This window comes from Sesamum indicum, linkage group LG8, assembly GCF_000512975.1.
Source record: "Sesamum indicum cultivar Zhongzhi No. 13 linkage group LG8, S_indicum_v1.0, whole genome shotgun sequence".
Taxonomy (NCBI): Eukaryota; Viridiplantae; Streptophyta; class Magnoliopsida; order Lamiales; family Pedaliaceae; genus Sesamum; species Sesamum indicum.
Genome location: NC_026152.1, coordinates 15,408,950 through 15,435,014, shown reverse-complemented (window position 1 = coordinate 15,435,014; position 26,065 = coordinate 15,408,950). Strand labels below are relative to the sequence as shown.

The following is a 26,065-nucleotide window of genomic DNA, read 5'->3' as shown; positions in this document are numbered from 1 at the left end:
CCGATAATCGAAATTTTAATTTTCGGCCTAAAAGATGTCATGGCTGCTATGTGACTTTGGATATGTGTTGGAAGATACGTTGGATATATTTTAAAGGGGATATGTGTTGGAAGATATGTTGGATCTGTTTTAAAGGGGATAAAAATTAACAAATCTTAAATTATATTATATATAATTCTAATATATAAAAATATATTATTATTTAAAAAAAATTAACTTCTCCATGTCAAATTCCGCCTTCTTTTGTAGTGTTTGCGATTTAATCATCGTCGCCGCAAATTAAAAAAAACAAATATTAATTAAATTTATAAGTATAGTTAATATTAATTAAATTAAATATTAATTTATAAGTATAGTTAATATTATTTATAGTAAATAATATAATTTTTAAAATAATTTAATTTTTTTAATATTATAATTTTAATTTAAATTATAAAAAAATTATATTTTATATAATTTTTTTGGAATTTTAGTATTTAAATAATGTCCAGTTAGCATTGTTAGCTAAATGTTACTACATATGCCTGCACACGTATCTAAATTACCGGAAATTCAAAAAATTGCCTGCCACGTGGCAATTTCCAGCTTATTTTCAAAATCTCACTAAAAAATCATGTAGAAAATCCTAATTCAGACTATTTGTCATTATTTTTATAACTTACAGGACTAAATAAACAAAAAGCATACATATAGGACTAAAACTAATAGGCGGTAAAATGAAAGGACAAAAAAAATAATTTTTCCTATTATTATATAATTTTAAGACAAAAGTATTTTCCATCTCAATACGTGTATAAAAGATAAAACTAATTGACAGTTATTTTTCCGCCTCTGATTTCCATCCCTGAAGCTCTCTTGTAGTGACATACCAATTCACATATAGCAACCATCGTAGTCTCATTTACAAATAAGTTATAACAACTCGTATTTTAAAAAAAAGATAAGTTATAGCAACTCACAAGTAACAAATTCTAGAATATTTTTCATCGTCAAGTTCTTATTGTTAATTAATTAGGATCATGTTTTCAAAATGTGCAATAATCGTCTAATATTATTTTATATTTGAAATTTTCTACTGAAAAATCTCACAATTTAATTTTAAATTTATGATCAGATAATCTAATTAAGGGTATACTATAGTATAGACTAATATTTATTGATACAAGACATACCCCCTCCTTTTTATACTCGAACAACAATTCATGTATACGTATATTCTTCTCAAAGTACAAATAATTACATGACAATTAAATTTATTTTTTTATATATATAAAAAAACCGAAAGAAGTGATAGATCAACCATAGATATTAAAGTAATTGAGTCAAAAAACCCCACAAGAATGGTATTGTCATTGGGTCCTCAAACAAAGCAAGTGGGAAATGATTGGCTCTAAAGGAAATTGAAAGGTAGGAGGAATATTGATGAGTGTTCTTCAGAGGACCATTCATATATTCCCATTTCTAGGTTTTATTTCTTTTCAATACACACATATACATATATGGAAGATTTAGAAACAAATAGTTCTACTTTTTTCTTTTTTGTTAAAATTAAAAAATTGAAACCAACGAAAAATAAAAGTAAAAACAAACGCTTCTATTATTTTAAAGTATAAATTTCATATATAACATAGGTACGAATTTCTCTATTATTATTATTGTTTGATCTGTTGGAGTGTGACGGGAATGGAAAAGATATGGCTCGATCTATACTCCATTTTACAAAAACAAACTATATATTAAGAAATATTTATGAGCTCTCATTGGTTCAGAAAACTATATATAAATTGTTTGTGCATAATGAATTGTGTGTGTACCACAAACACAAGGCAACTGCATAGTAATTTCTAATAGCTATAATTCCAAGTGGACCCAATATTTAAATTTTCTAGAAAAATCTCATGTCCAATCCAACAATTTCAACTCATACTTACTATCGCATTGTCCTTATTGCATTGAAATGAAATTCCAAACATTAATTGAATGTCACGTTCACATCTATATATATATATATATATTTCTCCAATAATTGTTCCATTTCATGTTGTAGGTAAAATTTGGACAACGTAATTCGAATGAGATGTTGTACAATCCTCATGATCACTAGATTTCAGTCATTTGAGGTTTAAATTAAAATTTTAAAATATATGAAAAATTGAAAAAATATGAATAATGTACCCTTTTCCCTCTATAATTATGTATCTTAATTATGACTAAAGCAAGTCTTTATTTTTTTTTTTTGACAAAAGTATTTCCTGACAATATACGTAACCTAGGCCGAATAATGTTTTAGGCATGTCCGAACAATTGAGCCCGATAACTTCATATTTTATGTTCTGAGGGACAGTTCTATGGTAGGAATTTGGCTGCAGCTCCATCTTTTGGCCCGAGCATTTATAACCCTAATTAAACTAACTTCCTATCAAATTTAGGAAGGCCACAAAATATTTATATACAAGAATGAAATAATTAAGGTAGTGCAATATGAGCCATGAGAATGCATGTACCCTTTGTTACATTGAATGTTCACTCATATGTTGCCATCATGTGTCCTTTGTTAAAGGTCCAGGCGACGCCCGACAACAAATTCAGTAGTCCACATTCGCCAGAGTATATAATTAGGAGGGGAAACTGGGAAATAGTATTTTTCGTTTCATAATTTAGATTTTTTATTTTATTTTATTAATTATGAAATTTTTATTTTTTGTCTTATAATTTTTTTTTTTTAAAAAAATAGTATTTTTAGTCCCATGATACATTTCTTTTAGATATTTAACGGAAAAGATCCACGTAGATGCTAAGTGCATCGGACAAAAGATACTAATTTTTAAAAGTTATGAGACTAAAAGTAAAAATTCCCTAACCAACGGGCCAATAGTGTAAAAACTCGAACAATCACTTGTTAAGCACGTGGTATTTTTTATTAATATACCTAATGAAGAATTGTCGTGGAACTAAAAGTGCTACCTTTAAAAATTACGGGATTAGAAGTAAGAATTTTATAATCAATGAAACTAAAAGTGAAAAGACCCTAAAATTATATGATGAAAAGTGCTGGTTACCCTAATTTAGAGGAAATCGGTAAGGCTGCTAATGAAATGATTTAAAATAAAAACTGTAAATGGTTTTATATAAAATAGATTTGAAATTTATTTATAATTTCACATGAATATAGTCTAAAAAATTAAAATTCTCTGTGATATGTGCAGTTGAGTGCATCGATCCAAATACAAAATATAAAATTTTCATTATCAAGTACGTCATCGTAGTATATATACAACATATACACAGCATAAAACAATATCTGCTATATAGGAAAATGTATAAGATGCTATGTCATGGCCCTCTATGATAGGTCACATGCCTGCGTCACAACTCAACTTTTCACTAAATCAAGATCAGTTATGCTATGTCATGGCCCTCTATGATAAATTAAATAGAATTGTGAACATTAAATTACACATAATAATAATATGTTATTCTATCATATTATCACGTATACATTTAAAAATATTCATAAATCCACTTACATGCTACCCAAATAAGTGACATGAAATTTCATATCTGGAACTCAATCCAAGACATTATGATCTGTCCTATCATCTTTGTTGTTGAAAAAGAAACTGAGCCAGACAAAAATGCAAAAACAGACTGATAATCAAATTATATACTGCTCGAAACTAAAACGAGAGAAGCGCAGTGCTATATACAAGAAACAGGATTACAATAAAAGTTTACATAATCATACCGGCTAAGGCAATGTTCATATCTCCTGGAGCTTCATCTCCTGCTGTTACTGCTCACATATTGAATAGCAGTTCCCTCCTTTCAGCCTTTACGTTAGAATCAACATGGGTGACAAACCCCCAACACGAATTCCAGCTTGTTGATGAAGTGCTTGTGGTTGGTGCTATAATCAATTCTTTCCTGGACACTAATTTGCCTCCTGTGCATAAAGCAATGATTGTGCTGCAAAAAATTCTCATTTTATTTTATTTCAAGAAAACATATCACCTCCAAGAGAACCCTTCTTTGTTTAATTTTATAAAAAGAGAAGGTACATCAATACATTGATGATTTACAAAGGAAACTGGTTCAGATAGCCCACACCTATGCACCTTCCTCGATTCTAGATACTTCCAATTGTGATAACAGTTTCTCTATGATGGTCTTTAAGGCAGGAGCACTTATCAGGCATTTACTGTCATCAAAGCAAGATCTTCCTTCCTCAGCAGCTTTACACAGCTGAGGGTCCAGGGGAACCTTTCCAAGAAAGGGGACGCCCATATCCATGCACATTTTAACACCACCACCAGCACTACTATCAAACACTTCGCTGAAAGCAATTAAATTTAGCATTTCTGGACATTTCTCTTGCATGGATGTAATAACCCAGTCCGTCATGTCTTTTTGTTCACCAGTTTCTGTGACACTCATGAATCTGAATCCTGACAAGGGTTGGCAAAAACCACTCATGTTTTCGACTACTCCAAGGACTTGCAATCCTACCTTTTTACAGAAACTCACTTCTTTCCTCACATCGATAAGAGATACCTGCTGTGGGGTGGTAACTATGATAGCACCATCTATTCCAGTTGCTTGGAGGAATTGGACAATTGAAATATGCTCATCTGAGGTCCCAGGTGGTGCATCGACTACAAGGAAATCAATCTCCCCCCAGTAAACATCTTTCAGAAATTGTTTGATAATTCCATTCTTTCGAGGTCCTCTCCATATGACGGCTTCATCAGGGTGGGGAAGCATGAATCCAATAGACATGACACCGAGGTTGGACTCAACATAAACAGGAGACCATCCAAGATTACTCTGATGAATCTCTTGTCCTTCAAGACCTAGCATCTTCGGGATGCTTGGACCACAGATATCAATATCAAGGAGGCCCACCTGGAAATCCATAGCTGCCAAGGCAAAAGATAGTTGAGCCGAGAATGTACTCTTGCCAACACCACCTTTGCCAGACAAGACTAATATTTTGTGTTTGACTGTTGCCATGCGTTCAGTAATAGCAGCCAAGTCTGGAAAAAGAAACAAAAATGTAAAGAGTCCAATTGACAATAGTCATATGCAACGGCAAAGACCAATCCACGATTTGATATTTCTTAGCAAACTAAAATAACAAGAAATCAGAGATAAATAATTCTACAGATGATTTACATACTATAAGTTGTTTCCAACCTAATGCATTTTAGAATCCTTTAAGAACAACAAAAGGGCAGATACTTATCAATCATTCAAGTATAGTATGGCCTTACCTAACCCTTCTCCCTTCTCTTTTCTCTGATCTATAAATATTAAATGGTTAGCTTTGATTCCGTTGAATTTAATTTTCTTTATTTACTGTTTTAGTCGAGGTGAAAAACATTAATGCACGAGATATTTAGTTAGTAAGTAGAAGTATGAAACATCTACTCATTTGCTTAGTGCAGATGATAGGCAATGATCATCAAGTACAATGCTTTCATCATCAATGCCAACATTTCAAGAACCAAACTTTAACCTTTTCCTGAAGAAATTGCTAGTAAATCCCACCAAAAGGAATTCATCTGAATGTTCATACATATAGCAAGCAATCATTAAAAGGCATTTGCAGCCTATACAAAAAGGTATAAACTTGAAGCCCCAACTTTATGACTATCATTATATGCATGACCCAAAAAATAGTGGGAAAATGGACCTGGATCGGGTCCTTTGGGAGCAGTAGCACAAATCTGCTGATTAGGACATCCTTCACAAGCATCAGATTTTCCAGCTGATTCAGACTGAGGTCCTGGGCAATCTGAAAATCACCAGAAAATATTAAGTAAGAGAACGACATTTTAGAGCTCAAGTGCTCAACAACATAAAAACTCTGAAAATTGAAGTTCACACACGTTCATTGGCATTTTCAGGTACTTCATAGCCTCCATTTTCCATTTCTCTAACTCTTTCTGAGCTGCTGACTCTGAATCCTGTTTACTGTTTCAGTGAAAAGATCAACTTTGTGAGAGACAATTGCATTTGGTGAGAATTCTGGATTTTAAGGATTAGCCTTTCGATCATATACATGGGCTGGCCTAATTTATATTTTCGTATTCATGGAAATTGTCACCTCTGGCCTCCTCACATGTAGCGCCGAAAGGACACAAAATTTAGAGCACGCTAACTTGTTCAGAAAATCCAGTACAACATCAAGACAAAAATTCATTAGCATCTCCCACAATCCGAATCAGATTCGAATACGAAAAACCAACTATAAATCCCAATCCCGTTTCCATCACATAGGACTGCAAAAACTCGCATCGCACAAGGAACGCACACGTTCAAATGCATTGATTGCCTTATATCAATATCTCAAATGGATAGGTCATTATATAAATAACTTTAGTTTTACATCTTCATGGACAAGTGAAGAACAATATAAACTCATAATAGGTCATACATAAACTCACATTAAGACACGATCCCAAAATTCAGTCAAAGCATCTTAGGTAAAAAGCAAATGATCTCATTTCATAAGTCAAAAATACCTAGTTCCCATTCATAGTTAAACTTTTACTACAGCGCTACACATGAAATATAATGTTATACAATTGCACCTGAAAATGAGGTTTCATATTTAAATAAAGAGTTCTCTCAAATAGTCTTACTAACAGCCAGTTTGTTCTAACTAGTCACCTAAATGTGTAAAACTCTACCCTCCACAAAATTTGGCACCTTAATCATCAACATACCAGAGTTGTTTGGGGAGCAATTTTGGTCTACACCAAGGTCCAAGAAGGTGGTGAATTCTTAGGAGGAGTCCTAAGACCTCAAAAAGAATAATCCTAAAACGCCATTAGAATAATCTCAGAAGTTAATGATTCTCAAAGATAAAAGTAAGGAGGGTTCTACATTAGATTTGGCCTTATAACAATTAAAAAACACTTGGCGTGGTTGCTCACAAACCTCCAATTAACACATGCGCACACCAACCATTTCCTTCACTCACTCGTACAAACACTACAAGACAGCCCTAAAATGAGAACCACTCCAAAAAACAAAGAATACACCATACCATTTAACATCCATAGTTATAGCTTATAACTCCAACCATCCTCAAGCATAACTCAACAGCAGAGGTCAACTTTTCCACAAAGTTTCTAGGAGAGCAGCAGGTCCAAACTATAAACATAATACATATCCATCTCATCCAAAACTCTCTAAGATATAAACATGTACAATCAAATACCCAATCATGCAAAACTCTCTAACACGATATTGTTCAGTTTCACACGATTTATTAGCAAGAACAATCCCCTTTTCTCGTCCATATATCAGCTATCAAATTTTCACCATTCAAATTAACTAGTTAAACCAAAGTCACGACGCACAATATTCACAAAACTATAACAACACATGACTGAAAAGCTGACATGCGATGAACCCACCCATAATTCAACATGCGTGAACAACCCATTATTTTGCTTTCAAGGATTAACCCAATAAAACATTCAAAAGTTAACTTGAAAGCACAAAGGATACCTATGAAGAGGAGAGAGGAACAAGAGCGAGAAAGTCACAGGTACCACTGCCGCTCCGGCGATCTCTCAACTGTTTGTGCGACAGACGGCGGGTGCAGAAAGGTTTAGATGTGTGTGTTCTTAGGTGTTTAAGAGACAGGTGAACTAAGTTAGTGGCCTATATATATATCTATAAATTTTTGAAATAAATAAATATATTATTCAAACTTTATTTATAATATAAAAATAAGTAATTATAAATAACCTAAAATCTAATCGACGATCATTTCATAGAAAAAATTAACTCTATTTTAACATAAAAGGACAAGTAAAAGAAGGTATTTTGTCTATTTTTAAAATATAATTTTTTTAATTAAATTATAAAAGAAGTTATTTGGCATAATAAATTCAAGATTTTGGATTCGAATCTCGATCCGATGTGTGAGTATTTATTTATTTTATTTAATATAAATTTTATTATAATAAAAAAATATTTTATATGAGTTTACTAAATGAATGATATATTTATCAATTTATTTAATATTAAAAAATATGTAATTATGATTGAAAAGAAAAAGAAGAAATTGATGGTGGGTGGGATTCGAGCAAATTCAATCCCTAATTTCTCCTAAATTGTTATTTGGGGCAAGGGAACTCCTACTCACGTGACTTTGACGTGCATATCCAACGATGTATTTGATGACTTGAGTCTTGACTATTGTTTCCCTCGGCCTCGGCGCTCTTCCCCATATTTCAAAAACACAGTGAAGTTTTCAGCAGAAATGGAAAACGAAGAAGAAGAAATCACGGAGGAGCAAAGAAGAAGGGCCGCAGCAAACAGGGCGGCAGCCCTAGCCAAGCGCAAGGCAATCCTGTCAGTCCACAAAGAAACCGCTCATCAGAGAAACCAGTCATGGAAACTCTTCAGATGCCGGAAACTTTCTCCCCAGGCCGCCTCCAAAATCCCTGTTCCCAAAAGGCCCTTTATTGTCGATTCAGCTGGGCCGAACCAAAAGCCCGAGAGGTTCCGTGCGCGGCTGGAAATATGCTCGCCCGATTCGTTTTCCGTTACTCCTGCTGCAGTTGATGGTTTTGTGTATCCTGGTGAAGATATTTGCTTCCATAAACTCAGAGATTGTCTGGCCAATGTAAGTGATTGCTGTATTTGTAACAGCTCTTGGGTTATCTGGGCGGTGAAGGCGGGGGCGCCTTTTTTTTGGGACTTCAGGAAAATGGAATGTTGAAATAGATGGTATATGATAGGGGTTCCTGGTTTCTTCAAGAACTGATTCAAGCTTATGGAATTGTTTCTAGCTTCTTTCCAAGATTTTGTAGAACGTAGAAAAATAAGAGACTGGGTTATACATACTGGTGTAACCACGGTGAGGCTTTAGAAAACTACATAAGAATATTTCTAGGTGTCCAAACATGGTCGATAATATGAGTGAGAATAAAATGGTTTCAGGAAATAAAGGTAAAGTTGCTGCACTGCAGGACGGGATACTGAAATGCAGACAGAATATGAAACAGAACTGGATGCTCTTTAATTCTGTGAAGAATTATAACAAATTTTGCAGGGATTCTTTGTATTTTCTTTGCCTAGTTCCATGCCGGGCCAATTTAGCCTAGGCATAGTTTGTCATTTATTCTTCCTTTTGTTTTAAGTATACGTAATTAAGGACGGACAGATTAGATTTATAGTTATATCATTTTCCTTATGCTTCTTTTTGGGTTATAAAAGCTCCTCTTCTTTGAAAGTCATTGTGGGATTTCTTTCATTTTCAATTGGAAGGAAAAACAGACAATTCTTTTCCCAGTTATACTATAATTTCTAGGTAAGTAGTTTGGTTAATCAATATTTGGCCCTTTGTTTGTAAATCGTAGTAGTGTTCAATGTGTGAAACAACATTCACCTTGTGTCATCTTTTAGCTGGTTTATCAATATCTTTTAAATTCTTGGATCCTGGTCAGGTTGTTTTGTCACACTACACCCAGAATACTGGTGGTGGAAAGGCATGCGTTTACAGACTCTATGACTATCACTCAGTCCTGAGGTCTTTAAAGAATTGTAGAGACATTGAATGTGAAGAGATACCTTGGGGAACCTTTAATGTCATTGAGAGGCTTTCACATTCATTCGTTGCTGGAAAATGGATACCTTGCAGGCCTGAGCACCTACCTGATGAGAAAGTAGATGAGTTAATTTCTGAGCTCCCGAAAACTTTGGTAAATGCTCTGCTGCCTTTTCAACTTGATGGTGTACGTTTTGGACTGAGGAGGGGTGGTCGGTGCCTCATTGCAGATGAAATGGGACTTGGAAAGACCCTCCAAGTAAGTATGGAAGTCTAAATTTAATAGAATGTGAATATCCTCTGAAAGGACCTGCTTCTGGCGCAGTTCTTTTTCTTGATTCTCAATGAGCTCTGATCATAATCAAGATGAAGTCATACAAGAAAAATATGACAGAAAATTAGAGTTGTCAAAAGCATGATTTGGAGTGGTGCACCTAAACAAAAGTTCTTGGAACTGCATCTTTGGCCTCTTTTACTGTGAAAATTGTATCCACTGAATTTTTGAGAAAATTCATAAGGGTTGCAAAGTTTTTCTTAGTTTGGTGAAACACCTTACTATAAATTGTTTGTTTGGTGCTGCTGCCCACTTTATTTGATGTGAAAATAGATGCTATAGCCCTTCAAAAAAAATGATTTTGTAACATTATTAGATGAAGAACATTGTATTGCCCAAGGTCTGTCAATTTCTATGTAATTTTTGGTTGGAGAATGAAATCTGTTGATGTTTAAAAGGCAGTATGGGGTGTGCACAAAGCAGCAGTATGGGGTGTGCACAAAGCAGCAGTATGGGGTGTGCTTAAAAAAGGCCTCAGACAAGTTGTTTGCTGATCCAATTTTGTTTGTATTTATTTTCTGCTTGCCCTGGTTTCTGGAATTCTCTCACATCTAATCTGATCCAGGATATACTGAAATAAGCTGAAAAGATAAAGAAAAATTGTTGGAAACCAAATATGTCATCCTTTTCTTTTGGACAATAAGCTTCAATTGAAAACTTAAACTTAGGGAGTATAATGAGAAAAATGAAATTCATCTAGTAAATGCGTCTCGTAGATGTAGAATCATAATTGCACCTTCCCTTTGAAACCAAGTGGATAAAAGTGTTTAATTTTGTGCTATCTTTGACCAAATGTTAGGTCTAAACATAGTACTAAAGATTTTGCATCTCTAAACAAAAGTTCTTGCCTCTTTAATTTGGTGGTATAATCTGTAAGCTGCCTATGCATCACTCTGCAAACATGAATTTCTTTTCCATCTTTGTTTCTGCTTCTCTTTAAATTCTAGATATTAACCTTTTGTTGCATTTATTGAAGTGGCAGTCTCCTGGACAGATAAAAGTCATTTCCATTTTCTGATGTCTTCTTTAATTATGTATAACTAGTGATTATATATGTAAATGAGTGTTCTAAGTCTGATCACTTGCATGATGGACTGTGAAGGCGCTAGGCAGTCAATGTCAAGAATGATAATTATCTCTATTGCTGCCTGATATTTGTATCTGGGTATCTCCTATTCTATTTTTCCTTTAGACAGTTAGTTGGTTACTAAATTGACATTGACTTCCTGTTTATGTATGCATTTGTTGTAACTTCTCTCAGCCAAAAGATTATTATTTTACTAATTCAGACTCTTGGTTTTGTAATAGGCTATTGCAATTGCAGGCTGTTTCACGAAGGAAGGTTCCATACTTGTTGTCTGCCCAGCTATTTTACGACATTCATGGGCAGAAGAATTGGAGCGCTGGTTTCCTTTCTGTTTGCCTTCTGATATTCACCTAGGTATCTTTCTGAGATTTCTTCACATTTTAAGTCCTTTTGTTGCCTTTAAATTGGGCATGGTATCGTGGAAAGTGCAATCACACTCGTTCTATTTCTCTCTCTCTTTGTTTGGACTCTTTTTTTGTTTATGACATGACCTTTCTGTCTCTTGCATGAGCAAATTTCATTACGACTTATGCAATGCAGATTCATTTTTTATCTCTATCCGAATTTCTCTTGATTCATTATTCAAGAATGACATATCTATGCATTTCCTTTTTTTCCCCTGCTTCTTTTGATTCAATTGCGGGAACCGGACATGAGATAGGTGGCACTTCGGGACTTCGCATTCCTAATGTATCTATATATATAGATATATAGATATATAGTACACTACTATATACCATATTCAAGTGTGGTTTAGGTGCAACTTCAGATGAATTTATATGTAATATTATACTTGTAATGCTGAAAGTTTTCTATATTTGAACCAAATGGTGCATGCCAGCGTACATCGACTGGTAGCCTTTGAAACATCATTATATGATATTGCTGTCTGCCGCATGCCCATTGTTTGTTTAAGGTGTGCTGCTTCCTTTTCGTCTTTGCAGTTTTTGGTCATCAGGACAATCCTGTACGTCTCGATAAGCGTCCAAAAGTTGTAGTGGTATCGTACACTATGCTTCGTCGTTTGCAGAGTAGCATGTTGGAGCAAGAATGGGTCACCTTGATAATAGATGAATCACATCATCTACACTGTAACAAAAAATCTTCAGAAAAAGATGAGGTACCAGACTTGCCAATAATATTCTGACTGATCCCAGATTGACACATTGAACCTGGTTGGGTTTATAACCAGCTAAAGAATTTCAAGTTAATGTATTTAATCACTCATCTGAAAACAGGGCATAAATGAATTCATGCATGCTCTGATACACATACATACGTAAGTTGGTCAATATAATGTGACGATAAAAACTTGACATATGCTTTTAGTTTGTAGATTAAATGGTGCCTTGATTAAGACATACGGTGAAAATTTAAATTGTTTGGTTGAAGCAAAATAATCAAGAACATAGGCAAGACTATAGTCCTGACCTTTCTATTCAAATAGTTGCTTCCTAGAGCAGGCTTCTTCATTAAATACCCTTTGGTTATTTCAAATTTAAACTCGGGGGAGAGAAATTTATCAATGCTTTCTCTTTGCTTCACTCTTCACTGTTAAGATCATGCACTCTATGCTATTACGCTGAGCACAAATTTCACTATTTCTCTTCACTTTCTTTGCAACATGGATGTGATATGACTTTACTGCTTCTTGGTTCATGCAACTTCTTGAGCTATTTAATTTTTGTTGTGTTTTTGCTTTCTTAATGCCTGAGAACCTTTTAGATGTAGAGACGATTTTGTACATTTATATAAACATGCAAACTTCATTTCCATAGTTACTCACCACAGTTAAAGTTCACTTTCTACAGCTAAAAGTTGTACTTGATGTGGCTGCAAAGGTCAAGCATCTGATTCTACTGTCAGGAACTCCCTCTTTGTCAAGGTGCTGAAATCATCTTACCTTTTAATAGCTTATATTAAATATGGCAAAATCTCATTTTTGGTCCCACTAGATAGGGCCATTATCATTTTTGGTTCTGAGCTTTATGGGCTAAACATTTTTGGTCTCCAAACCTTAAATTTTTAACAGCTTTGGTCATGTTCCATTAACTTTTAACGGAAACGGCACATGATTAGACATGTGCCGTTAATCAATGGTCAGGGTGCGAAAAAAATGCCTTTTAGCCAATTATGTAGCTTCTTGGAGGGAAAAAATGGCGCCAACTCTCCTTCTAGCCTATTTATACATGTAAAAGAACCCACAACATTCTTCCCCCTATTCACAACAAAATATTACACAACATTTTCATCTTTTTCATCACTGTAGCCAAAAGATGTCACAAACTTCTAAAAATGCTTCAAATATTGAATGCTATTGTCACAAGGCTGCTCATTTAAAACCTCGTGGACAAGTGACAATCCAAGTAGAAGGTTTTATAGTTGTTCTTCGAGGAGAGGTAGAGGTGATGTGGACTTTTGATGTGGTTTGATCCACCAATATGCGCAAGAGCTACTGTAATAATTTCTGGTTTGTTATGCCGATTGAATTTGCAAGATGAAGAAATTCGAAAATTGCATTGAAGAAATCAAATTTTGGTTTTTGTAATGATCGGGTTTTTGTGCTGTTGTTATGTATGTTGGTAGTTTGAACAATTCGGAACTATGTACTATATTATGTTTTTATATATTACTAGATGACCTTTTAGTAATGGTCAATTATGTATAAATGACTAATGGATATGCCTTTTTTGCAAGTAAATGTAGCTTATGTTGTCTTTAAATGTGTAAGAATAAGTCCTGTAGATTTAAACAACCAAAATCCTGTTGAAAATACATAGAACAAGAACAAGAAGTAGTCAAACAGAAAGTGGAACTGAAGATCATAATCCACATTACATCTTGAAAATTTGCCAAAAACTACTACCACTTTACTTAGTAAAAGGGAGTGAAGTGTTTTTTTTTTGTGATGAAAAAAGATATTGTGGGTTTTTTACAAATATAAATAGGCTATAGTGATGAAAAAAGATGAAAGTGTTGTGTAATATTTTGTTGTCAATAGGGAGAATAATGTCGTGGGTTTTTTACATGTATAAATAGGCTAGAAGGAGAGTTGGCGTCATTTTTTCCCACCAAGAAGATGCATGAACAGCTGAAGGGCATTTTTTTCTGCACCCTGACCGTTGACTACCGGCACATGTCTAATTAGGTGCCGTTTTTGTAAAAAGTTAACAGAACAGGTCCGAAACTGTTAAAAATTTAGGGTTTTGGGACCAAAAGAGTTGAGCCCGTAAAGCTCGGAACCAAAAATGATAATGACCTATCTAATGGAACCAAAAGTGAGATTTTGCCTATTAAATGTATATTAATCTCTTTTCATTGTATGAATTCTATGTGGCTCATATTTAAATTTAAAAGAATGCTAATATTGGGTTGCATATTTTGCTAGGTGACAATAGACCTTATGACATTTTTCATCAGGTAAACATGTTATGGTAAGTAGTTTGGATTTTTCATAGCTTTGAGTTGTTATTGACCTTTCTGTTTTATTGGTAATTTGTTTTAATTGATGCAGGCCGGGTTTGCTTGGGCAGACCAAGTATGAATTTGCAAAAACTTACTGCTCTGTCAAATTTGTCAGGGGTTGTCAAGGAAAAGTTTTTCAGGTAAATTTGGGTTCGTTCTTTGAGTACTATGTCTCTCTGAAAGTGCTGAAAAGTGTGAACGTTTTCATCTGGCTTGTGCCTGGCACTTATAATCTATGGTATAAAAATCTAATTAATGTGATCTTACTAATTTTTGTTGTACAAGTTTCTTTTCTTTTACGCCCTGCTCCCTGGGTCTAACCACATTTGTCAGCTTCCTGCATTTCTCATTTACTGATATTCATTAACAAAATTTCCCTTTTTGTATCAGCTACGATTTGTTGTTTTTTTAAAAAAATTCACTATCATATCTTCTTTGTAGGATTTCTCGAGGGGGATACGTCTGGAGGAATTAAATATTTTACTGAAGCAAAGTATTATGGTGAGGCCTTTGTATTTCTCTTTATATTATGAGTGCTTCTCTTTCGATGTATTCAAAACATCAAGTTTTGTTATGTTAATAGACCTGGTTGACGGGAACATTACTCTAGATTTGTGGTGATGGTTGTCCCAAATCTGATGTCATGAACAATAACTCTTGGACTCTTATGACAGTTAGTTGCTTATATATTCTTAGGTATATGCACCATATCAATTGCCAATTCTTGTAGTGCCCTCTACAAACCAAATCGTGGCCTTTAATTGACTATCGAATAGAAGTGTGATTTTTCTGAAGTCTAATAATGCTGGTCGTTGGAACAGATTCATGATTTTCGTTGACAAACTGGGCATCATTTTCAATGTTTTTCGAAATGTAGTATCAAAATATACACTTCTCCTGTAGCTGTACCACTATAGCAGTTACTGCTGTGCTCTCTAAAAGCCTTCCTGTGTCATTTGATCGAGGACCTAAGTGGTTGAGATCTTTTAAAATCAGAGTACATGTTGCTGAAATAGATGATTTTTACTTGTCCATCTTATTCTATGCTGTGGATATTTTAATATTAAGACATAATTTGTTTGTTGAAGTTTTGATTTTTCTTCTCTTGTCTTTTCTGATTTGGAATTTCTTTGGCTAATATTGGATTCTTTTCAACTATGGTACAGGTAAGACGCCTAAAGGAGCATGTTTTGTTGCAATTACCACCCAAACGTCGGCAAATAATAAAGTTAGTTTTGAGGAGATCAGATATTAATTTTGCAATGGTAACTCTGGGGCTGCAAAATGTTGATGCTTCTGAAGACAGTGATACTGAAGATGCATCTGTCCACATTTCTGAGGAAGACCAAGGTACTTTTGGTTCCCTTTAATTTCATACCCCATGTTTACTGAGAACTTGCTGTTAATGCAGTAAATACCTGTTAGTGATGCATCAATATTTTGTTTATTAGCTCCAGCCTGCAATATACAACCCATCGTCTGCAGTATTATTCCTCTTGCTGTTTATTCTGTCACAGAATCTTCTCGAATGATGCTGATCTTCTTTGTAATTGAATGTCATTCTTTGATGGTTCTTTTTTGACGCTTCACTGACTGTAAGGTTGACAATTGTGAAATGCAAAGTTATTGCTCAATTTAGCTTGAGTTTTCTGTTGCTGTAGCTTTACTCATCATTCTTATTTGAGTTTTTATATTGCTTGTTAATTCTGGGTATGTTTTGAGAAAGTTTCAGACCAAGATAATGATAGCTTCATAGAGAAGCATCCAGCAGTATTCTGGTGCTCGGTCATGGAACTATGGGTTAAGTAAATGTGTAAGATGCTTTGACTGATCTAGGTAGCTGATAATGGGTTTTTTCTGTGTCAGTTCCTAAATTGTTTAATAATATCTTTGTTCTCTGAATGTTAGAATGGTTAATTAAAAATGTGAAGATTCCTGTGATGGTAGCCTTTGTTATTATTGTTATAGGGTTGATTGGTTGTGAACAGGCTATTTTGGATTTTTTCCATCTCAGCTGCCTAATTACTTTTTGTCTTATTGTTGATCATTAACATACTTTTGGTCAATTGTGTTGCAACTTGGAATGCCCACATAACTAGTGACTGGGCATTTTGCGGGTAAAATCAATTATTTACACTGAACCATGTAAGACTTCCTCTTTTCGAGCTTTTTATTTTGAAACCTAGCAGTATTAGCATCTGCGATATTATGGTGAAATCATGTTCCTCTGCAAATCATTCTTCTGTGACTGTCTTTGGTACCTTAGTCTGATATTGCTATTCATTTTTTAAAGTGTCACTCCCTGAGGCAGTTTATCTATGTATATAATCTTTTTCAAAAGAATGCTGATTCTCTAGAATCTTCATTACGGATCTTGATCACTTAAAGTGATATAGAAACATGATGAGGTTGAGTTTGGGCAGCTTTGCAACTGGTGGAATTTATCAGATAATACCATTGCCTGGTTTGCTGAAGCTTTGTAGTTTCCTTATGCACAATAAAACTGATGCATATGCACATGTTATATAATAGATAGAAATGAAACAGAAAAGATACATGTTTGAAGCTTTTAGAACATTGAAGTGTGTTTAGAGAGTTTTTTACTTGTATGAGTTGCAGCATTTTTACATATTTTCATGATAAATATATTTTTTTGCATCATGCAGAAAGTGACATGAATACGAAATTGTCAAAGAAACTATCAGCACTTGGTATAGCAAAGCTACCTGGATTCTTTGAGTGGCTCTCTATACATCCCATCATGGCGGAGGTGGATGGAGAGGAAACCAGGGAAGACAGTTCTGGTTCCCACAAAATGATTGTATTTGCTTATCATCATAAGGTGCTTGATGGAGTGCAGGTGAGAATGCTTTTTGTGGTTGGAAAATCTTCCTAATATTTGTTTCATGGAATTCATAACATTTATGCCAAAGAGAGAAGCAATATATGAATCTCCTCTTTTGCTTTGTCTTGTTTGTCTTGCTTTAAGTTTTTCTCTGACCTGCTTGACATGCAGTCCACTGGTAGATGAAAAGGAAATTTTTCACTTTCTTCTTGTTCTCCTACCAACTTATCTAGAAAAAGAAAATGAAGGCTAGTTTTTTTGAAACTAGAGCCTTATGGTGTCATCCATTGCAACAGTTTGTTTATTGTTGAAACTATTAGCAAACTGACTGCCTATTTGAGCAACTTATGTTGCTTGCAATAACGAGAAATTGTTGGACATAGGTAAGGATTCGGAACTGTGAGTGGTCAAAATTTTAGTACAAAGGCACTGGATTAAAGTGTGGGATAATCTCTGTTTTAGTTGTAGGAAGTTCATAATGAGATGCCTAGTACTGTTTCATGTTTGAAATCATTTATAGTCAAATATGTACATCTACAATATATATATATTTTTAAGTATGGTTGTAAAGATACATATCAATGTTTTACTTGCAAACTGAAGAGGCAATTAGTTTTATGGATCTTTTATCAGCTTTGACAAATTATGACATTGGCTAAGGGTCAAACTTGTATGCTGTGCTCTCTCTCATGAAATGACTTGGCACCTTCTAAGGAAATAATCACTGTGTTTGTGCTATTGGTGGTTCTAACATATGAACAATTTCTGTGCCTACTTTGTCTGAAAATTTCTTTGTTTAATACTGTAGCATCTTCATCCTATTAACATGATGACATGCTGTATGCGTAGCTTATGCACTATTGCACCTTAAGTGGTTAAAAATGTCATCCTCTCAAAGATGCAATAGTGATGGGAACACTTAACATAATTGGCCTGTGGTAGAGATATCTATGCTTGTACTTTCCTTGAATTCCACTGGCATTGCACTACATATGCTGACATATATCTTCTGCTATTAGTAGGCACTTATTTGTACTGACTATAGTTATGCTATGACACAGGCATTTCTATGTGAGAAAGGAATACAGTTTGTCCGCATTGACTGTACCATAACGGGTATTGATAGGCAATCAGCCATCCAAATTTTCCAATCATCAAAAGAGGTAAGGTTGTGTTCTTCCTTAATCATTCCTGGTCTATTTATGTTTTGCTCGTTCATGGTGTTTATTATTCAGTTCCGGACCCTTATTTGGGCTTCTGGGCATTTGCTTTCTGAAGTGGCTGCCTAATAATAAAAATGGATGCTTCAGGAATTTTCGCTTCTATTATTTTGGCTTCTTCTGAGTCCTAATGCCATTATACTTACTATTCTTGACCTGGTTGTTTTAGTTTTTATTTTAGAGTCCAGGAGACAAGAATAAAAATTCTTTTCCTGCCTCACTTATTCATACCTTATTGCTTTTCTCAGGTTAAAATTGCATTAATTGGCATTCGTGCTGGAGGCGCTGGGCTTAATCTAACATCAGCGGACAATGTTGTGTTCCTGGAGTTACCTATGAGACCGGGTGATATTCAACAGGTGCGTTTGTTTAGTATTTTGTGTTTTCTCTATGTTGAAGTTTGATGATCATTGTACTAACCTAATTAAGTTAATATTTCATCATGCTTCAATTTATTTTTTCCCCTTTATAATTTCTTAGAGAGGGGTTCTTTAAGTTGGGATAGTTTTCTTTTTCACTTCTTTCTTTTTCCTCTTTTTTTGGATGTGAAAGGAATATATTTAAAAGAGGGGTTTCAAACTCCTTGATGCTATGAAATATCCATTCTTTTGGTTGCTCAGTTTATTAGAAATAGGTTTTATTCTGATGAAACAAATATATACATCTTGATTAAGATCAATCATCGGCTTATATTGTAACATGGAGTTGTAGCAGCAAGATTTTCAATTTTTTGGTGGATAAAGTTCCACCTGCTGTCTGTTCAGGTAGTTGCAGGCTTTTACCACAAGTGTAGCTGTTCATTTTCTTTTTTCACCTTTGTTTTGATTGAGGCAGCTATGTGCATGTATTAAGTTGTCAGCTAGGAATTGTCTTTTTGTAAGAACTTTCATGAAAGCCCTGATGGTGCATGCAGTGATATAGCACAAAGGATTTGTTAGTGCAAAATTTTAGGTCTGAGAGAGTCTGATAGACTCAGGTTAGTTGTTTTCTGACTTTTAAACTGAACTCTCAGACTTGCAATATGTTTATGATAAATTCAGATTTTTTTATGGTTGATTATTAACAAATTAGTGTCTTAATTTTATTCAGAATTCTACATACTGCGAACTTTATTTTCCTTTCATTCGTAAAGATTAGCGATATCTTATTCTCTTTTATAATCTCAAAATTGATCTATTTAGAGTTATTGTTGGTGCCTTCACACCATTATAGTCTCAGATATGGGGGGGGGGGCATGGCCATACCATGTCTTAATTTTGCAGTATGACAAGATTTTAATGTTGCTTGAACTTTTCTGCTAATAGATTAATAATATTTGTATTTACATTTAATGCTTGTATCCTTGAAACATTTGAAGGCTGAAGATCGAGCTCATAGGCATGGGCAAAAGAGACCAGTGAATATATATATATTCTGCGCAAAGGTGCCTGTTTCTGACATAAAATAGATGATAGTTATCTTGCTTGAGCATTTTCTATAGAATTTCCTTGTGCACCATTTACATTTTTTGTTCTTTCTCCTCTTTCTAACTATCAGGATACTTCAGATGAGTTACAGTGGCAGCAGCTGAATAGGAGTTTACTTCGTGTTTCTTCTACTGTAAATGGGAAGCATGATGCTATACAGGAAATAAAGGTATCATTTTAAAGTAATTTCTAGGATGTAGAAAATGAGAAGTTAAGCTTTTATCTGACTTATTATGTGACTGCTCTGTAAGGGTGGCATTATTATAAGCATGCGTGATGCATGGCTACTGTGTAATAAGGCTCTCTCCTTTGCTAAATTTAAAACTCATGTAGTCATCTTAACTACCTTATTTGATTTTCTGTTCAATACTTTCTGACCTTGATTTTTTTTTTTTGCTTAAGATCTAACTTTAGAGTTATTGTTTTTTTTTTTGGACACATTCTATGTGCGGGTATTGGGTGCTCAATGCTACTCAGGTTGAAGGTGTATCTTATCTAGAAACCACCAGGACTGCAAGTGAGAAGAGCAAGAAAGTAATCACAATCCAGAATTCTTGCATAAATCATGGTTCGCGGCTTCTAAGGGTGTCTTCTGAGACACATGTTGAAGCCAATAAGGGTGGGCAAAGAAATGAAAGTAAAACAACTGTAAATGGAGATGGAAGCGCCAATAATGTTGAATATGGAGTTAAGAGCTCTATCCTGTCCACTCTCCGGTTTGAGGTAGACTGAGTTTTGTTTTATTAGGTTTACAATTGTTACATCATTGTTCATGGATAATACTAATCTTCTCAAAATTTTCTTGGCTAATGATGTAAACATATCAGCTACCCCTCCTTGCTAGATCCGCATGGTAGAAGTTAGTTAGACTTTTAGACTTGTCATTCTTGAATACAGGCTTAAAAGATGCTACTTCTTAATTGTGCTACGTGCTGATTGAGGTGATTTTTATTCTGTATTTTAGTTGTTTGAAATCATTAACTATTGAAAGAATTTTAGTCTAGCTAGCAAGAGGTACTTGATAGGAACTTATCTATATGATGATACTAGGCTATATTGATCCATGGTTCCAGCTTCTGCATTCATTTGCAAATGTTTCACCTTCTAGAGATGTATTCTTAATAAATTTCAGCTTCTTCTTGGTATCAACTTTTCTGTTGCTCAAGTTACTCTTTTTTGGTTCTTTGGCTTCTTAGCTCATTATCATCTTGTGGTGCATGTGTTTCTGAGCCAATAAATTCACTCATAAGCTCCAGCTATGGCCCCCTTCGATATAGATCTTTAAAAATGGTGTCACTTAAAATATTATAAATGATGCAATAGCCAGACTTATTTCTTCTATATTCCTTGCGTATAAGGAATGGTAAACGTCAAGATGTAAATGACCCAACACATTCACTTTTATATGCTTTAGTATTCTAGAAATATGGATTTTATTGCTGAAGTTCTAGTTGTACTCAGGTGAGCCAACATACTGGAAGGATCCACCTGTATTCCTGCACCCCTGGAACAGATTCAAGACCAAGACCACTTTTTGAGAATCTCCGGCAAGAGGATGTTGAGTGTCGTGCACTTGCAGAGGGAACTGATAAAACGTGTACTAAATCTATTGCAGATAATCCACTATATAGGGAAGCTCTTATGGCATTCATCAATGAGTGGAAGAAGTTGAGGCCTATTGAGAAGAGGAAATTGACCAACAAACCGTTGCAACTTCCACTATCTTGTGAACTGTGCTATTTGAACGAAAGTCTTAACCATGATGATGGGGTATGTGTATTTTGTCTTGGGTATTAATAAGCGTTACTGCTGCATTTTGTTGTCTGTCTTCTTAAGTTAAATCATTTGTTCATAAATTGCTGCTAGAAGCTTATTGACTGACAATTCTGCTTCTTTTCTAAGGGACTACTGAGAGGTGGTGGAAGTCGAAGGCGTAAAACACCTACAGCTGAAATAAGCCATCCATTACCATCCAATGCTGCATGGAGGAAAGTCACTCTCTATGGTGGTCATGGTCGGAAAGAGAAACTTTACCTTCAAGGATGGTCTGACATGGATGACCCATTATGCAAGCTATGCCAGACTCCTTGCAAGTAGGTCTAGACAACTAACTCCTTTTCTAGCGAAGCAAGGAATGAGTTATGCATTAATTTTGATTGCAGGGGAAACAACGCTAAGGTGCCGCAATTCTTTGAGGATCTTTTCTGTAGTTTGGATTGCTTTGAAGAATATCGCTCACGGACTAGCAATAGATATCTTCGTGAGGTTTTGACCTGGATTACTTGTTATTGCTTCCATGTTACCTATATGATTCAAGTCATGTGTTTTTGTTACCAGAGACATACTAGAATTAACTGTGAGAGGCTTGCAGGGGCTTTTCCAAGTTGAACGTGGCCTTTGCACTAATTGCCAATTAGACTGCCATCAACTTGTAAATCGTTTGAGACCTCTATCAGTTGAGATGCGGCGAGCATATATTATGAAAGTGGCTCCAAATATTGCGAAACGAGATAAACTGTACGTTCACCTTACTTTCTATGACATTTAAATTATTTTAGTCAGATCTTAAAGTTCTTTTGCAGAATTTGTCTTATTAAGTGTTTATGAAACTCTTCCTCCGTATAAACCACTTGTGCAGTTTCCTTCTTAGCATCCTGCTACTTTATATAGTCATGTGACTATTGTAAATAATCTACACCATTTTAGTACCTCTGTCCATGATTATACATCAACAAGGTTCAACACAGCCTCGTCTTCACAAATTCAATACTGGTGGTTCCTTCACAAGCTTGTCATGAAGCGGAACTCTGATCCCAAGAGTTTGACGAGTTTCCTCCACAATCATCCCATAAAGCAGGATTTGCTGTCATTGCAATACCCCATGGTAGCCCCCCACTACTTTACAACATCTTAATCAATAACCTTGCCACCTCCTTATCCGTGCAATCTCTTTTTTGTGTTTTACTTATCAGAAAAGGTTTTATACTCTTCTCTGACCCGATGTACGATGGAAGCCTCATATATTTCCCACGTTGCCATCTCCCCAATTCATGCAGACTCTCATACGCTGTGGGCCCCTTTTGGATGGCCCTACCTCAGGCACTCACACACGTTTCTCACCCTCTGACAGGAGCAGGATCTTGCTTCGACACTTGCCACGGATTTGAACTTAAAATAGTTACTGGGCAGCTTCAGCTCCTTCAACAATCCATCCCGGCTAGCTAAGTCAGCCTTGCTTGAAGTGTTTGTGTGTGAGTGTTGAAAGTGATTAAAGGTTAGACCGTTAGAGTAAAGAAAGCAAGGGAATGCCTTAATAAGAGTTTATTAACTCAAACTTGCTTCTATATACCTTGGTGCCTACAAATGCAACACTACCCAAATGAATGGTGATAATCACAAATATCCTCCAACTGTAAGTGGGCTTCTGGAGTCCTTGGAGCATGTCACATACTAAAAGATATCTATAAGGCAGCTCATATGAAACTTCTCTACCTGGCTTTTAAATACTTGTTACACTCTATACATTCTAGAAATTTAATTTGGGGAAATGTTTTCAAACCTCCTAGCTCTGGTTAAGTAACAAAAGTTACTCTCCAGCAGCAGTGTTGCACTTGGAATCGTGGACTGTTGCATCAAGTTCAACTTATCAAAGAGTAGGAGCTCGAGCTTAAGTTCAACTTGAGCCGCTCTGAAGCTCGCAAGCTGACTCAACTCAAGTTGAATTCGTAGTTGAAATGCATTTTGGGAGGTTTTTCTCTGGTTATTTTATCAATGTGTTGTGGGGTTCCACAATTTTGTTACAAGAATATTTGAGGTTGTCTCGCCTATAGTGCCTTCTTTTATTTTCTATTATCGCTTTGATGCATTGATAAAACTGGTACCATAATGTTCTTGTGGGAGTAGGCCTTTAATGTAACAGGGATGATGGTTTCTTGGCCTGGGGTTTATCACAGGTGTTAGAATGCTGGAGTTGGAGGTTTGCTGGTTATTTCATGCATTGTCCCTGTTATAGGAAATGATTCTAACTCCATGTACTGCTTGTATTCTTCCTGGGCATAAACTTCTTTGTTTTTTGGCTACACATAATGTCTTCTAATTGAAATTTGAGATTGATTGTTCCAATGTGTCAGTGTAATTGACATGGAAAATAGGGTGAAGAGGCTAGATAGTACACTATTGAACTAGTAAAGGGTCCTCGTGAAACTCTTTGCGGTGCTAGTGCGTCCATAAGTTTACAATCCATTTCTTTGCCTTCTTGAGATTATGGTTCTTGGGGACAGAGAACTGAGGCTAATAAATGCAGTCATCATTTTCAAAGTAGTACTCTTCTATAGGTTTCCATTCAATCTGTTTGTTTGCCATTTTGCAGACTGGAGAAGCTTGTTCATGACCCTGCAGAAGGCAATGCTTGGCATGCTGATCACATCATACCTGTTTATAAGGGGGGAGGTATGTCACAATTGTATTGTTTAGATTTATTGTTTTTGAATTTGCTCTCTCATTAATCCTCTGATGTCTTACAGGTTGATTTTACTCATTTATTTCTATTATAAATAGCTCTAAAGAGCCATGTGCCTCCCCCCACCACCCCCCACATGCTCAAAAATGCTCCCAAGGTGGCGTTTTGTAATCTACTGCTGTTGCTGAGCGATCTGAATTTTAGATCAGTCATGTTTACCGGTGGTTATGGTTGTCTTAATTTCGAAAGATTAGTGCAAGTAAAAGAATGGCAAGTTCTGATGAATTCTCTGTTTGATTTCTCCAGGTGAATGCAAGTTAGAGAACATGAGGACCCTCTGTGTTGCTTGTCATGCTGATGTTACCACTGCACAAAATGCAGAACGGCGTATTGCTAGGAACAAGGCTAAGAAGCAACTCAAAGACACACTGACCAGCCTCATAAATGTCGTCAAGCAGTCTGCAGAAACCGATTTGGTTCAGGTGCTATAGTATTCCTACTCAAATAGGTGCTCCTATGGAGAAATTAAAAAACTCCTAGTCATTGATTGATCATCAACTGGATGAGATAGTAAAGAAACATTTTTGCCATTCGAAGTTTGAACTCCCCATTGCAAATAACGTATATGCATACACATACACATGTAAATTTGATTTGGCATCGGTTTGGGTAACACACTTTTTTTAGTTCATTGATTTGCTGGGATGCCAAATTCCAATGTTTAGAGGGACTTTCTATTGAACGGAAATGGACTATAATGTACCATTGGGCTTGGTAAAAGATTTGTCAGTTCATCATGTAATGGATGTTGCCCTCTTCTTGATAAACTCTAGGAAGTATTCTCTAGATTTTCTGATTTCATGATCAAAATCAGAATTAGATTGAGGTTCATGTGAAGTAAAATTGAAGTGAAAATTCGTAATGTTCTTTCAGTATGCTATATTACGCTCATCAAGATTCATCAGTCACTTACTTTTTAGGTTAAGGTGAATGTGAGCATTATACCTGATATAAAAGACCAGTGTTACTTATTCTAGTCATATTTTATTCGTTCTTTGCTTTCAGGGTTGTGACTCAAAGTTCCCAAGTAATGATCTGGACGATGATCTACTAATTGAGATCCCGGGAAGCGCATATTCTGGTGTTGATGTTAATACAACTAAGGAGCAAAATGAAGAGCAAGAACTGCTCAAGAAATCTTCTTCAGAAAATATCTGCTCTGGTAGTGGTGAGGGCCCAGGACCTGTTCACTGCAGAAAAAGATGCCAACTGGGAAGCACCAGTAATTTTGCAGAATCTACGTGTATAGTAGAAACAAAGCACGAGAATCCTTGAAAGGTGAAAGAGGGAGTGAAAAATAGTGGAAGCTCGAGTTATTCTGCACAACCTCTATAAAGCGCTGAAAGTTGATGAAAGTGGAAAGACGAAAAAGAAATGCCTTCATAGATCTCTATATTATGGAAATGTGGATAAACCACTCTAATTCTGCACAACCTGTGCAGTGTTAATTGTATTGGAACTCGTCAGAAGTTAGAAATGGAGAGCCCGGAGATCCTCTTAATTCTTCGTCACCACCTTTATATTCATGCTATTTGATATCAGTGCACCGATAATCAGTACG

General features: G+C 35.3%; 2 protein-coding genes across 3 annotated transcripts; one reads left to right on the top strand and one right to left on the bottom strand.

Moving 5' to 3' along the window:
• LOC105168861 (cytosolic Fe-S cluster assembly factor NBP35) lies at positions 3,637–7,660 on the bottom strand. The gene is made up of 4 exons (XM_011089042.2): positions 7,519–7,660; positions 5,889–5,973; positions 5,693–5,794; positions 3,637–5,033 (listed from the first exon to the last, which is right to left on the bottom strand). The coding sequence occupies exons 2-4, from the start codon at positions 5,929–5,931 to the stop codon at positions 4,108–4,110; spliced, it is 1,071 nt and encodes a 356-aa protein (XP_011087344.1). The 5' UTR covers positions 5,932–5,973; positions 7,519–7,660; the 3' UTR covers positions 3,637–4,107.
• LOC105168859 (DNA annealing helicase and endonuclease ZRANB3) lies at positions 8,182–26,026 on the top strand. Of its 2 annotated transcripts, XM_011089034.2 has the most exons (22): positions 8,189–8,644; positions 9,468–9,827; positions 11,211–11,343; positions 11,934–12,109; positions 12,801–12,874; positions 14,388–14,423; positions 14,504–14,594; positions 14,896–14,955; positions 15,621–15,804; positions 17,121–17,314; positions 18,361–18,462; positions 18,768–18,878; positions 19,877–19,942; positions 20,056–20,154; positions 20,463–20,708; positions 21,447–21,755; positions 21,888–22,078; positions 22,148–22,250; positions 22,357–22,502; positions 24,355–24,434; positions 24,751–24,926; positions 25,510–26,026. In XM_011089034.2, the coding sequence occupies exons 1-22, from the start codon at positions 8,279–8,281 to the stop codon at positions 25,777–25,779; spliced, it is 3,573 nt and encodes a 1,190-aa protein (XP_011087336.1). In that variant the 5' UTR covers positions 8,189–8,278; the 3' UTR covers positions 25,780–26,026. The 2 variants fall into 2 exon arrangements, with proteins under 2 accessions (XP_011087338.1, XP_011087336.1); XM_011089036.2 differs by lacking the exons at positions 24,751–24,926; positions 25,510–26,026 and adding an exon at positions 24,509–24,741 and having other exon boundaries at positions 8,182–8,644.